The 13,288-nt window shown below is 45.3% G+C and overlaps 1 protein-coding gene across 4 annotated transcripts; it reads right to left on the bottom strand.

The window, feature by feature from the left end:
• Positions 1-3,735: 3,735 nt before the first annotated feature.
• On the bottom strand, positions 3,736-8,290 carry LOC125531095 (protein CIA1). Of its 4 annotated transcripts, none has more exons than XR_015611277.1 (10): positions 7,959-8,289; positions 7,717-7,863; positions 7,387-7,605; positions 7,136-7,200; positions 6,280-6,345; positions 6,046-6,123; positions 5,360-5,422; positions 4,733-4,799; positions 4,385-4,473; positions 3,736-4,223 (listed from the first exon to the last, which is right to left on the bottom strand). XR_015611277.1 is itself a non-coding variant. In XM_048695503.2 (10 exons), the coding sequence occupies exons 1-10, from the start codon at positions 8,142-8,144 to the stop codon at positions 4,146-4,148; spliced, it is 1,053 nt and encodes a 350-aa protein (XP_048551460.1). In that variant the 5' UTR covers positions 8,145-8,290; the 3' UTR covers positions 3,736-4,145. The 4 variants fall into 4 exon arrangements, 2 of the variants coding, with proteins under 2 accessions (XP_048551460.1, XP_048551459.1); XR_007293103.2 differs by having other exon boundaries at positions 4,385-4,468; positions 4,738-4,799; XM_048695503.2 differs by having other exon boundaries at positions 4,738-4,799; positions 7,959-8,290.
• Between the last annotated feature and the right edge of the window lie 4,998 nt (positions 8,291-13,288).

The raw sequence follows: 13,288 nt of genomic DNA, 5'->3' as shown, positions 1-13,288 counted from the left end.
TACGGTATCAACCATACTCTTCAGACGGTAAAGTCCTTGTGGGAGTCCTGGATTAGGGGGTCTCCGGACAGCCGGACTATCTTCATTGGCTGGACTGTTAGACTATGAAGATACAAGATTGAAGTCTTCGCCTCGTGTCCGGATGGGACTCTACTTGGCGTGGAAGGCAAGCTAGGCAATACGTATATGGATATCTCTTCCTTTGTAACCGGCCTTGTGTAACCCTAACCCTCTCCGGTGTCTATATAAACCGAAGGGTTTTAGTCCGTAGGACAACAATCACAACATACAATCATACCATAGGCTAGCTTCTAGGGTTTAGCCTCTCTGATCTCGTGGTAGATCTACTCTTGTAACACCCATATCATCAATATCAATCAAGCAGGATGTAGGGTTTTACCTCCATCAAGAGGGCCCGAACCTGGGTAAAACTTCGTGTCCCTTGCCTCCTGTTACCATCCGGCCTAGACGCACAGTTCGGGACCCCCTACCCGAGATCCGCCGGTTTTGACACCGACGGTCCTTAAAAAAGAGACAAGGCTCTGATACCAATTGAAAGGATCGATATGGTTGACTAGAGGGGGGTGAATAGGCAACTAACAATTTTTAGCTTTTCTTTACCAAATTAAACTTTGCATCAAAGTAGGTTGTCTAGATGTGCAACTAGGTGAGCAACCTATATGATGCAATAACAATAAACAAACAAGCAAGCACGAGAAGTAACACTAAAGAGCTTGCACAAGTAAAGGTAGGAAATAACCAAGAGTGGATCCGGTGAAGACGAGGATGTGTTACCGAAGTTCCTTCCTTTTGAGGGGAAGTACGTCTCCGTTAGAGCGGTGTGGAGGCACAATGCTCTCCAAGAAGCCACTAGGGCCACCGTATTCTCCTCACGCCCTCACACAATGCGAGATGCCGTGATTCCACTATTGGTGCCCTTGAAAGCGACGACCGGACCTTTACAAACAAGGTTGGGGCAATCTCCACAACTTAATCGGAGGCTCCCAACAATACCACGAAGCTTCACCACAATGGACTATGGCTCCGTGGTGACCTCAACCGTCTAGGGTGCTCAAGCACCCAAGAGTAACAAGATCCGCTAGGGATGAGTGGGGGAATCGAAAATCCCTTGATGGAAGTGTAGATCGGGGCCTTCTCAACCACTCCCAAGCAAATCAACAAGTTTGATTGGCTAGAGAGATAGATCGGGCGAAAATGGAGCTTGGAGCATTAATGGAGCTTGAGAGGGAAGAGGTAGGTCAATGGGGAAGAAGGGGACCCCCTTTTATAGTGGGGGCAACAATCCAACCGTTGCCCCACCAACCAGCCCCGCACAAGGCGGTAGTACCGCTAGGGGGGGGGGTACTACCGTTGAGCCAGCGGTACTGCCGCTCCAGCTAGCGGTACTACCGCACAGAGGAGAGCAGCAGGGACCTGGACCCAGAGCGGTACTACCGCGGTGGTAAGGGCGGTACTACCGCTGCGAAACGGTACTACCGCCTCTACTGCCGCAAAACCCGACACGAGAAAAAAGAGCCCTCGAGTCGAGGCGGTAGGAGCCAGACAGACCAGCGGTAGTACAACTGCGGAGTCACTGGCGGTACTACCACTGCGGAGCGGTACTGCCGCTTGTGACCCCTCAGCGGTACTACCGCTGGGTAGTGCGTTACTATCGTTGGGACTCAGACAAGAGAGAGAGAAGATCTCTCCGTCGAGGCTGAGGTCGAGGCGGTAGTGCCAGGCAGGCCGGCGGTAGTACTGCTGTGGAGTCACCGGCGGTACTACCGCTGCGGAGCGGTACTGCCGCTTGTGACCCCTCAACGGTACTACCGCTGGGTTGCACAGTACTATCGCTGGGACCCAGACAAGACACAAGAGAGAAGAGATCTCTCCAACGAAGCGGAAGAGCTCTGAGGGTGAGAAGCGGATGTGTACGTGTTGATTCCACCCAAGCAATACCCCTGCGGACCCCCTCTTGATAGTACGGTGCCCTCTATGCAACTAGTCCACCGAAAGAGAAACGAAAGAGCTACACCGTCTTGAATGACACTCCGAGGGGAAGAAATCGTCTCGTGCCAAGGATGAATCTCTGAAATACTCAAAGGACACGATTAGTCCGCAAACATGTTGTCATCAATCACCAAAACCACATCGAAAGAGATATGCCTCAACAACAACCGAGCCAGAGCGATCGACATTCAAAGCTTTTTCTACAATTTCATCCAGTCCAAGAGCACTGCAGACTTGGGCTGCACATGGGCAGGTAAAATAGCATATGCTTAACATCCTCGAGACCTGACTGACATACTGGACAAACCGGCGAGACCTTGATGTGTCTATCAGCTACAGCTAGAATGGCCATTCCCAGGATTAGGCCATGAAGTGCCCTCCAAATGAAAATTTAGTGACATGGTGCGGGACAGGAGGAAGGAGGGAAAGGATAACCTTGTAGCCTTAGGGTCAATTCTTTTGATGGCTTTTTGGGCTTCTAGAATGCTTATTCTAGAAGCCCAGCCTAATTTTTTTAAAAGCGTATTAGTCAAGTTTTAATTAATAGGCTTCTAAAAAATTAATTTGGTTGGGCTTTTAGAATAAGTTGGATAGGGGGTAATTTATTCCAACTTATTCTAAAATACATCAAAAGAACTGGCCCTTACCGTCACCGTTTACTACGTGTTGCTCAGCTTGGACAGTAACTCAACATCGGATGGCTATTATACATTGAGATATACAACATATAAATGGCTACAACAATTTTGATGATGTGGCTTATTATGAGAGCAGGAAAATAACAATTAATTGTTGCTAGTGGGGTTGTCTATATAAAATATATACTCCATATGTTACTAAATAAAAGCCTTTTTAGATATTTCAGTACGGGCTACATTCGGATGTATATAGACATATTTTAGAGTGCAGATTCACTCATTTAGCTCCGGAATGGAGGGACTACTCTCTCCGTGCAGAATTAGTTGTCTAGATTTGTGTAGATACAGATGTATCTAAGCACATTTTAATGTTAGATACATCTGTATCTAAACAAATCTAAGACAACTAATTTGAGACAGAGGTAATATATGTTTAGAAATTTCATCCGTATATGAATCCAATGATGGACGTGATGTATTTGATTTGAGCTCGGGTGAACAGTAATCCAAAAAGCAATTTTAAAACAATTCAAAAAAATCTGAATTTTTTTGGGTGCAAACATTGACAAAGTTCTCAATGCTCACAAAAATTCATCACAAAATAACATTTGTGGAAGTCGCAGCAAAAAAACAAAATTGATGCTTCAAAAGTTAGTTCCAAAAACATTTTGGAGTACTGTTTTTTTTTTGCTACGAATTGTACGAATGTCATTTTTTGATGAAATTTTGCAAGCACTGAGAATTTTTGTCAATGTTTCCACCAAAAAAAATTCAGAATTTTTTGAAATGTTTTTTTTCAATTTTACTGTTCATCCCGAGCTCAAAATGAGCTTGGGAGCATAACATGACTTTCGTCCAATTGATGTGCTTTTGTGACATATAACAATATTTAGTTTGTCAAATATATAACCTAGAAAATGCAGACGCCCTATGCATTCTTCCAGAGTGAGTACACGAAAGGATATGGAATCTGAAATCTCATCAAGAGGCGGCAACAATGACATCCAATCACCAAACAGTGTGACAAACGATCTGGTGTTCTCAATGGCGAAACTTAATTTGATGTTTCATAACTCATTCGCAAAAATGATATGTAACAGGTCTATTGTTTCACATTGTATACACGAACAATTCCACAACCTGTCAGGATGCTAGTGCTTGTAATCATCACCATCCAAGCTTTTACGAGTACAAAAAGGTACTCCCTCCATTCCTAAATATATGTCATTTTTAGAGATTCCAATATAGACTACATACGGAGCAAGGAGCAAAATGAGTGAAAATACACTCTAAAATATGTCTATATACATCCGTATTAGTCCCTAGGGAAATCTCTAAAACTACGTACTTATATTTAGAAACAGAGGTAGTAATAGCTAAACTAGGGAGCATTGCTTTTGAAAAAAGAAACGAAAAAAAAGGTGATCCCTACTCTGTTCTTAGGATCTTAAGATGCACAGCTAGAACTATAATCATATTACAGCAGAAGAGTACAACTCAATCCAGTATATCCCCCCGCAGCTCCCACAATTTGACTGTGCCATCATCGCTCGCGGATGCCAACACCCTTGGGTCCTACGAGTTTATTTGACAAGAATTAGGCACTTCTAAATAAAGTAAAAGATACCTGAACCATTATAGATATTGATAGTTCTCATAAACCACGGCAAAACAAATGAAGCCCATTACCAGCTTAACACGTTGAGACTATTTTGTTGCTAATTTTCTGAGATTACCTGGGGACACCATCTGACACAATTTACATCCATGTCATGTGCCTTCTCTTTCTTAAGTATTAATCTGTAGGAAGGCCCCTCAACCTGCACTGTCCAAAGTAGCTGTTAATACTTAAATCAAAGGGTGGTCACTGCATTTAGAAAAAATATGAACAAATACTCAAGCATTTATTTATTCCTAGACAAGTATGACCACTACTAAAGTATGCACTACATGTTGGAACATCACACTCCACTATCTACCTACTACCGCAAATGTAACTTGGACAAAATGGTCAGCTAAGCAGATCCCATAGAGATGAATCGAGAGTCGTGAGAATTTGAATGTTCAGCGGAAGGATAAGATACCATACTATTCTCCTCGGCAAATAAGCAGATAGCATCATCACTTGCCCCACTGGCAATTACATCCTCGCTGCATGCACAGAGGAGCATGAAAAATGTCAAAGAATAGTACTCCATATCGACTTATGTAAATATACTTCAGAAGATTAGAATGGCCAATAATATCTTCACTTATTCAGAATGACAGCAGAATTTGCCAAATCTAGGAGATCAAATTTGTTCAACATAAATATACGACAATTGTATTCTGAAAACATATACTTAGTCATCTAAACGATCTTATATTTCTTTACAGAGGGAGTACATAAATAGTCAGTCATATCTTTCGTAAACATGTAGAACTGACAGTTAAGGACTTTGATTAGCTTTTTCTGCAGGATTCTGGCCATCAGCTCAACAGGAATATTGATTTGTATAATTAAGTTAACTTGCACAAAGTATAACGAGCCTCCTTTTTTCAGGCATATAGTGCTCTCAACAAGTCATCAGAAACTATTTTTATAAAAATTATATTTTTGATTGAATTCATAAAAATGCTTGTGTTCTAGCTGTAAAGAGTAACTTTGCTAGCTCCTGCGGAATGAAATTCAGAAGCAGTAAATATGTATCAGGGATTGGAGTTCAGCTAACCTTGACCAATGGGCTGAAAAAATAGTTCGACCATGATATCCAGATAGAGTAGAAATATGATGCCTGAAATTAAATGATAATCATCCTATTAAATGGGTGGTGTGGAAAGGCAACATAATTTTGATAAGCTTCACTGCAGTGATGTGATAACAATATCAGCAGAACTAGAACAGTCACCAACACTAAAGTCTACTCATAGTCCATATGCATGGAAAGGGCCAAGTTGTGCTATATATATTTGCACTCCGGTGAAAGCAAATTAAAATTTTACTTAATGTAAGCATTGATATTTGATCTTAATAGCAACAAAGACGAGTACATCTAACTTAGAAAAGTTCTCCGACAAATAAAATGCACAATGGTATACTCCACCAAACAACCATTACTTTGTGAAGAACAGGCAGATCATCAATTATTAGTTTGCACCTGTCCCAGGGAGTAAAGTGGCGGATAATATAAAATTACAGAGATATGCCAGACTATAACAATAGATATAGCACAATAACACTAATATGCTTGATTCATCTCTGGCGTAATCTAAATTTCAGGGTGGGGACTAAACATGAACTACCACATAGCTTGTCTTTTGCAGCCATATCTTTTAGGCACAGCTGTGTAATTTCAGTGTTATCAACCTTGTACGACAAATATGAGTCAAAAAGAGGTATCAAGAAGAAAACTCTTACCAAGATTCATGACCTTCTCCAGTTGTTGGTTGCGACAAATCAATACTTGTATCCCAAATTTTCAAAGTACAGTCATCACTGGATAACAAATGTATGACATTAGTAACTTTTCTAGGGCCTGTCTGGAGCACGGGAATTCAGCAGTGCTAGAGAATCTGAGAATATACTGCATTTCAAAAAGATCCTACAAAAAAATAGGGATATTAATCCAGCATGGTAGAGCCTAGAGCGAACCTGCATGTGACCATCCTATCTCCTTTCTGGTTAAAAGATATTGACCATACTGTTGAGGAATGACCACTGTGATCAAGAAAAAGGAGATCAACTTTACCAGGGCAAGATGCAATAATTAGTTAAGCTCTAACACCAGAAAGAATAATCAATATAAAACAATTAAAGTTAACAATCAAAAGTTCAGAAGGAAATAGATATGCTCAGCTATTTTTAAGATGAATAGCAGAAAGTTTATCATATCATCCAAACAAGATGGAACAGTATCAAGATAATCTTATAGTTAATAGCAACATAACACAAAGTCACAAACACATTACTATAATTGACATGCAATCCCACATTATGTTTTAGCAAAGTGGGAACTGTGAAAAAAAAAATACAAGTAAAACCCAATAATCAAGTGATATTTATACCAAAATAGAAGGACACCATGCGACACCATTGATCTTAACTGTTCATAAATCTCTCATCAACACCTCATGGTTTAAGTTGGATCCCTACAATTACCTCTAATACACATAGCTACAATCGTGCATACATCTACATGGCCGCTAGTAGAAAATAAATCTACAAGATCCAAAGATATTAAAAGAGGGTATGGTCATGGGGCAGAAGTTTAGTCCAGATCATAAAATCAACAGCCATACGACTTCATGCATCACATCTTTTTCACAGTCATCAGCATCACATAAGTTGGGATTGATCTTCTAAAGAAACATAAGCTGGGATTTCGTCGACTGAATACATTTGTACGATATTACAATGTAAATAAGTCCAGACATATTATACCACAAGCAGTACAAGTTTTATCAACCAAATAAAGACAAAAAAGGTCTTGACCAAAGAGCCACATTACCTGTTACCGGCTTCAGTTAATGTCTGCACACAGGGCCACTTACCATCGCCGTCATCAGCCCACACCTACATTAAAGCTTGCATATTAATGATAATGACACTTAAAAAAACTGCATACCGAACAGAGCAAGAGCAAAGAGCACATCCTTGTTGCCTATCCAGTGTCCATAGCGTAAAACCACAAGGCATACAGCAACATAACGCAGGCCGAGCTAGTGCATTACTACAAATTAAATTGACAAAAGTTCATACCCTGATGGTATTGTCATAGCTGACAGAAACCAGAACATCAAAGAACGGGTGCCACTGGACCATCTTCACATCCTCAGTGTGCCCCTCCAGCACATCTATGCACTCGTGATCGTTCCCTGGCAGAATCTCCCATATCCACGCTGCCCTGTCCCGGCTGCACGTCGCGACCATCGAACCGGACTGGCTCCATGACACACTCTTCACCTCGTTCGCGTGCCCCTGCCCATTAACAGCACAGAGTTAACATCCACAGGTAACCAACATTCTCCACAACAAACAGTGGTGACACCGAAACTGAACCCAAAAGGCCAAATTCAGAAAAGGCTTCACCTCCAACGTGTCGACCAACTCAAAGTCTCCACCGGAGTACTCCCAAATCGCCGCCGTGCCATCGAAGCTCGCGTCCGCCAACAGCTTCCCGTCGGGGGACCAAGCGCAGGACCTCACCGTGCGTTCGTGCACGCCTTCGAGCACATCCTAATCAAGCAAGACGGGCGCAGATAAGGAAACCAATCACTTCAATTGCAATGCAACGCGGAACCATGGAACACGCTGAAGTAGATTGGCCTTACCGAGCAGTGCCAGGCGCCGTCGGGGGCGCGCTTCCAGATGCGCACTGTCTTGTCGGCGCCGCAGGAGGCTAGGACGGGGCCGGCGCCGGCGCCCGGGTTGGGGTTCCAGGCGAGTGCCCACGCGCGGTCGGCGTGGCCAACCAGGCGGTGGGTCTCGCGCAGCTCCGCCGCGCCGCCGCCATCCATGGCCTGCTCGCCGGCGATCGCTGTGCCTAGGGTTCCGGGCGCGAGTCGCCGGTGAGGACTGACGAGTGTACCGGGATGGCAAGGTGGAGCTGCGTAGGGGGGCCGAGGCGGCGTCGACCAGGGAGGAGTTTTTTTTTCAGATTTTTTTTAGGGGGTAAAGCCACTTTATTGATGATAATCCACAGAAGGTGAGATACGAACCGCATCATATGGCTGGCCAAGCCAAACATGACACCCCAAAGCTACGTAGCAAATTTTGCTAAGTTGTGAGCTTGTAGATTTACCACACGACTTTCAAAAATAAATTTACAGGAAAAAGGATCCGATCTCAGCTTGATTTCGTTGATGATTGCTCCATGAAGACCCTTGCTGGCCATCGAGATGTCTTCCACTACCTGCTTACAATCCGAGGATATGATGAATCTGTGAAGTTGGACATCTTGAGCCAAGGAAATAGCTTCACGACAAGTTAAAGCCTCCAGAGTCGCTGGGTTGCAAACACCTCTCACAACTAGAGCTGAACTTCCCAAATAATTGTCGTGACTATCCCTGCATATTGCTGCTGCCGATCCTCCTCTTTTCCCGCGTGCACCAGCATCCACGTGAATCTTTGCAAAATTCGCCGGAGGAGCCATTGGGCAGGGTCTAGCTGCAACGGTGGAACCTGCATGCACGTTGGCCGCCCTCTGGGTGGGAGACTTCCTTGACCGAACAACATCTAAGTCTTCAATGAAGCGAGTTATGAAGGCTTGTGTTGCATGTGGAGATTGAAATATAGCTTCGTGGATAGCTTTCCTCCTAAAAGACCAAATTGCCCAAAGAGTGACTGCTGTAAGAATGAACTGATCATGTGATAATGACTCTATTAGTGAGAAAAGACAGCCTTTTGCGTTTGGTTCTGTGGCCAACACCAGTTTGCTTCCGAGATCCTCATCAATGAGAGCCCATGTACATCTTGAAACTGTGCACTCAAGAAGGGAGTGTCGCCATGAGTCCGGCGCACCACACATCCCGCATGAACTCGAGGTAGTCATGTGGCGATGAGCTCGAACATCCTCCGTGGGTAAAGATTGTTTTGAGAGTCTCCACAGGAACATACGTGTTTTTGCTGGTACCTCTGTCCGCCAAAGCTTTTTCCACGATCCTTCCTCCATATGTGTACTCGAGGATCTGGCTGTGCCTTCCAACCACACCTCTCTTCGTTGCCTTATGGACACGAGCATTCGGTATGCCAATTTGACTGAAAACTGGCCATTTCTCTCATGCGTCCAACCCCAAAAATCTTGCATATTCATAGTGCATAGCGGTATACTCATAATAACCTCCATATCAAAATGCAAAAAAATAGATTCCAGCTTCTCCTTGTTCCATGTGGCAGATGTCGGATCAATTAGTTCAGAGACAACTTGCGGTGGGTTTGCTACCCGGCATCCATAAGGCCTCATCATCTCCTCTCGGGGGAGCCAGTTGTCCTCCCAAATATTGGTGTGTTCACCATTACCTATGCATCAAATTAAATCTTGTTTCAACGTGTCACGCCCTTCAACAATGGCCCTCCAAATCTGACTAGGGTGTTTTCCCAAAGTAGCCTGAAGTATGGTCGTGTTGGGATAGTAGATACTTTTTAGAATACGAGCACTCAAAGACTCCGGGTCTTGTAACAGGCGCCGGGCTTGTCGTGCCAGCATTGCTAAGTTGAAGAGCTCAAAATCTTTAAACCCCAAACCTCCCATTCCTTTTGGCTGCGTCATAGCTTTCCAAAAGACCCAATGAGGCTTGCGCTGTCCATTTTTACTCCCCCACCAGAATTTCCTTATCAGCATATTCAAATGTTCACACATGCCTCTAGGAAGCTTAAAACATGACATGGAATAGACTGGGATAGATTGTGCAACTGATTTCACCAAAACTTCCTTTCCAGCAGTTGACAATGTCCTCTCTATCCAGCCTTGAACCTTGCTCCACAACCGATCTTTAAGATATTTGAATGCACCATTTTTTGAGCTCCCCGCATCTGATGGCATACCCAAATACTTCTCACTAAGAGTTTCATTAGGAACATTCAACAAAACTTTGATCTCGTTGCGGGCCGGGCCAATCAGGCCAGCCCACGAGCACGCCGGCACGGCCTATCATGGGCCAGGCACGACACGGGCTAAACGGGTCGGGCCTGGCATGCGGCACGCCCTGGGCCGTGCTTGGCTTCTAGGCTGAGCACGCGGGCCGGCACGGAACGGCTTGATTATCTTTATTTTTTTATATACTCCCTCCCTCCATCTATATATAGGGCCTTAATGTGTTTTTAAATGCATTAGGCCCTATATAGATGAAAGGAGGGAGTATATGAAGGAAATATGCCCTAGAGGCAATAATAATGTTATTATTTTATTTCCTTATATCATGATAAATGTTTATTATTCATGCTAGAATTGTATTATCCGGAAACATAATACTTGTGTGAATACATAGACAAACTAAAAGTCACTAGTATGCCTCTACTTGACTAGCTTGTTAATCAAAGATGGTTATGTTTCCTAACCATAGACATGTGTTGTCATTTGATTAACGGGATCACATTATTAAGAGAATGATGTGATTGACATGACCCATTCCATTAGCTTAGCACCCGATCGTTTAGTATGTTGCTATTGCTTTCTTCATGACTTATACATGTTCCTATGACTATGAGATTATGCAACTCCCGTTTGCCGGAGGAACACTTTGTGTGCTACCAAACGTCACAACGTAACTGGGTGATTATAAAGGAGCTCTACAGGTGTCTTCAAAGGTAAATGTTGGGTTGGCATATTTCGAGATTAGGATTTGTCACTCCGGTTGTCGGAGAGGTATCTCTGGGCCCTCTCGGTAATGCACATCACATAAGCCTTGCAAGCATTGCAACTAATAAGTTAGTTGCGAGATGATGTATTACGAAACGAGTAAAGAGACTTGCCGGTAACGAGATTGAACTAGGTATTGAGATACCGACGATCGAATCTCGGGCAAGTAACATACCGATGACAAAGGGAACAACGTATGTTGTTATGCGGTCTGACCGATAAAGATCTTCGAAGAATATGTGGGAGCCAATATGAGCATCCAGGTTCCGCTATTGGTTATTGACCGGAGACGTGTCTCGGTCATGTCTACATTGTTCTCAAACCCGTAGGGTCCGCACGCTTAAGGTTTCGATGACAGTTATATTATGAGTTTATGAGTTTTGATGTACCGAAGTTAGTTCGGAGTCCTGGATGTGATCACGGACATGACGAGGAGTCTCGGAATGGTCGAGACATAAAGATTGATATATTGGACGGCTATATTCGGACACCGGAAGTGTTCCGGGTGATTTCAGAGAAAACCGGAGTGCCGGAGGGTTACCGGAACCCCCCCGGGAAAAGTAATGGGCCTTATGGGCCCTAGTGGAGAGAGAGAGAGGGGCAGCCAGGGTGGGCCGCGCGCCCCCTCCCCCTCTGGTCCGAATTGGACTAGGAGAGGGGGGGCGGCGCCCCCCTTTCCTTCTCCCTCTCCCCCTTCCTTTCCCTACTCCTACTAGGAGGAGGACTCCTCCTCCTTGGCGCGCCCAAGGGCCGGCCGGCCTCCTCCCCTTGCTCCTTTATATACGGGGGCAGGGGGCACCCCTAGACACACAAGTTGATCCACGTGATCGTTTTCTTAGCCGTGTGCGGTGCCCCCTTCCACCATACTCCTCGATAATATTGTAGCGGTGCTTAGACGAAGCCCTGCGACGGTAGAACATCAAGATCGTCACCACGCCGTCGTGCTGACGGAACTCTTCCCCGACACTTTGCTGGATCGGAGTCCGGGGATCATCATCGAGCTGAACGTGTGCTAAAACTCGGAGGTGCCGTAGTTTCGGTGCTTGATCGGTCGGGCCGTGAAGACGTACGACTACATCAACCGCGTTGTCATAACGCTTCCGCTGTCGGTCTACGAGGGTACGTAGATCACACTCTCCCCTCTTGTTGCTATGCATCACCATGATCTTGCGTGTGCGTAGGATTTTTTTTGAAATTACTACGTTCCCCAACAGTATATCTATGTGGCCTAATACTAGCCCAATAGGAAAAAATAGGCTCAAAAAATGTCAAATAGGCCAAACAGCAGATGGGCCAGCGTGCCTGGCGTGCTGACGGGCCGGCAAGATTACCAGTTGGGCCGTGTCTGGGTTGCAGGTTGCAGCACGCATGCCGGCATGGCATGGCCCGTATATGCCGTGTCGTGTCGGCCCGTTTGGCCAACTTTGATATCAAGGAGGAGCCATGAGGCTTTGTTTACTGGTGGTCCTATGGGAGTCAATCGCGCGTGGAAGGCACAGGCCGCTGCGGGTTCGGCTCACCTGCACGGTTCCCAGCAGGGATTATGGTGCAGGGCCATTAAATGAGTGCCATGTGTCCCTGTGGGCCAACAACTACAATTATCTTTGATTAATTTTGTTTCCTGCTCCTTCGATCCTTCCTCGCCAAGAGACTGGGTGCTAGCACCGATGGGCTTTGATTCGTCGGCCCGCGACACTGCTGGGCGTTCTGTCTCCAATCGTGGATGCCGGCGGCCGCCCCAGCCGAGGCTCCCGCAGTGCTGCATCCCATGGCGACGCCCCCGCCGGTGGCCGAACCACCTGCCGTGTTGGCCGCGTCCCAGGCCTCATCCACGAGCGAACAAGCACAAGCGGAAAAAGCAGAGGGGCAAGAAGAAAGCGCATGTTCCCTCGTCAGAGTCGTTCAGCCCGCCGGCGCCCATAGAGCCGGAGCTTAAGCACACGCACACCACCGTTCAACATCCTCCGTCAACGATCCAATAATTCCGCAGTCAAGATTGAACCTCTTTTAATTTGGCGCCGATCGAAAAAAGGGATGAAACGATGAACTGATTTTCGTTGGTGCAGAGCTGGAGCGGCCGGCAGTACAGGTACCGCGTGGTCATCGTACAGAGTACAGACTGCCATGGCCGCGCTTCTGTGGTCGTTTCCTCGTTGTGATAGAGATCATTTAGACTGTAATCTCGCCAAAACAGGAGATAAAGACGGCGGCGAAAATAATGACTCATGGGTAGTCCTCGATTGGCAGTAGACGACCCAGCTACATCGCCGGTGGCCGAGCAAGCACAGCCAGCCTCTTTATTTC

Source organism: Triticum urartu, chromosome 7A (assembly GCF_056163025.1).
Source record: "Triticum urartu cultivar PI428250 chromosome 7A, HENAU_Tu73, whole genome shotgun sequence".
NCBI classification, from domain to species: domain Eukaryota; kingdom Viridiplantae; phylum Streptophyta; class Magnoliopsida; order Poales; family Poaceae; genus Triticum; species Triticum urartu.
The sequence above is the reverse complement of the archived record's forward strand: the minus strand, read 5'-3'. Positions and strand labels throughout refer to the sequence as shown.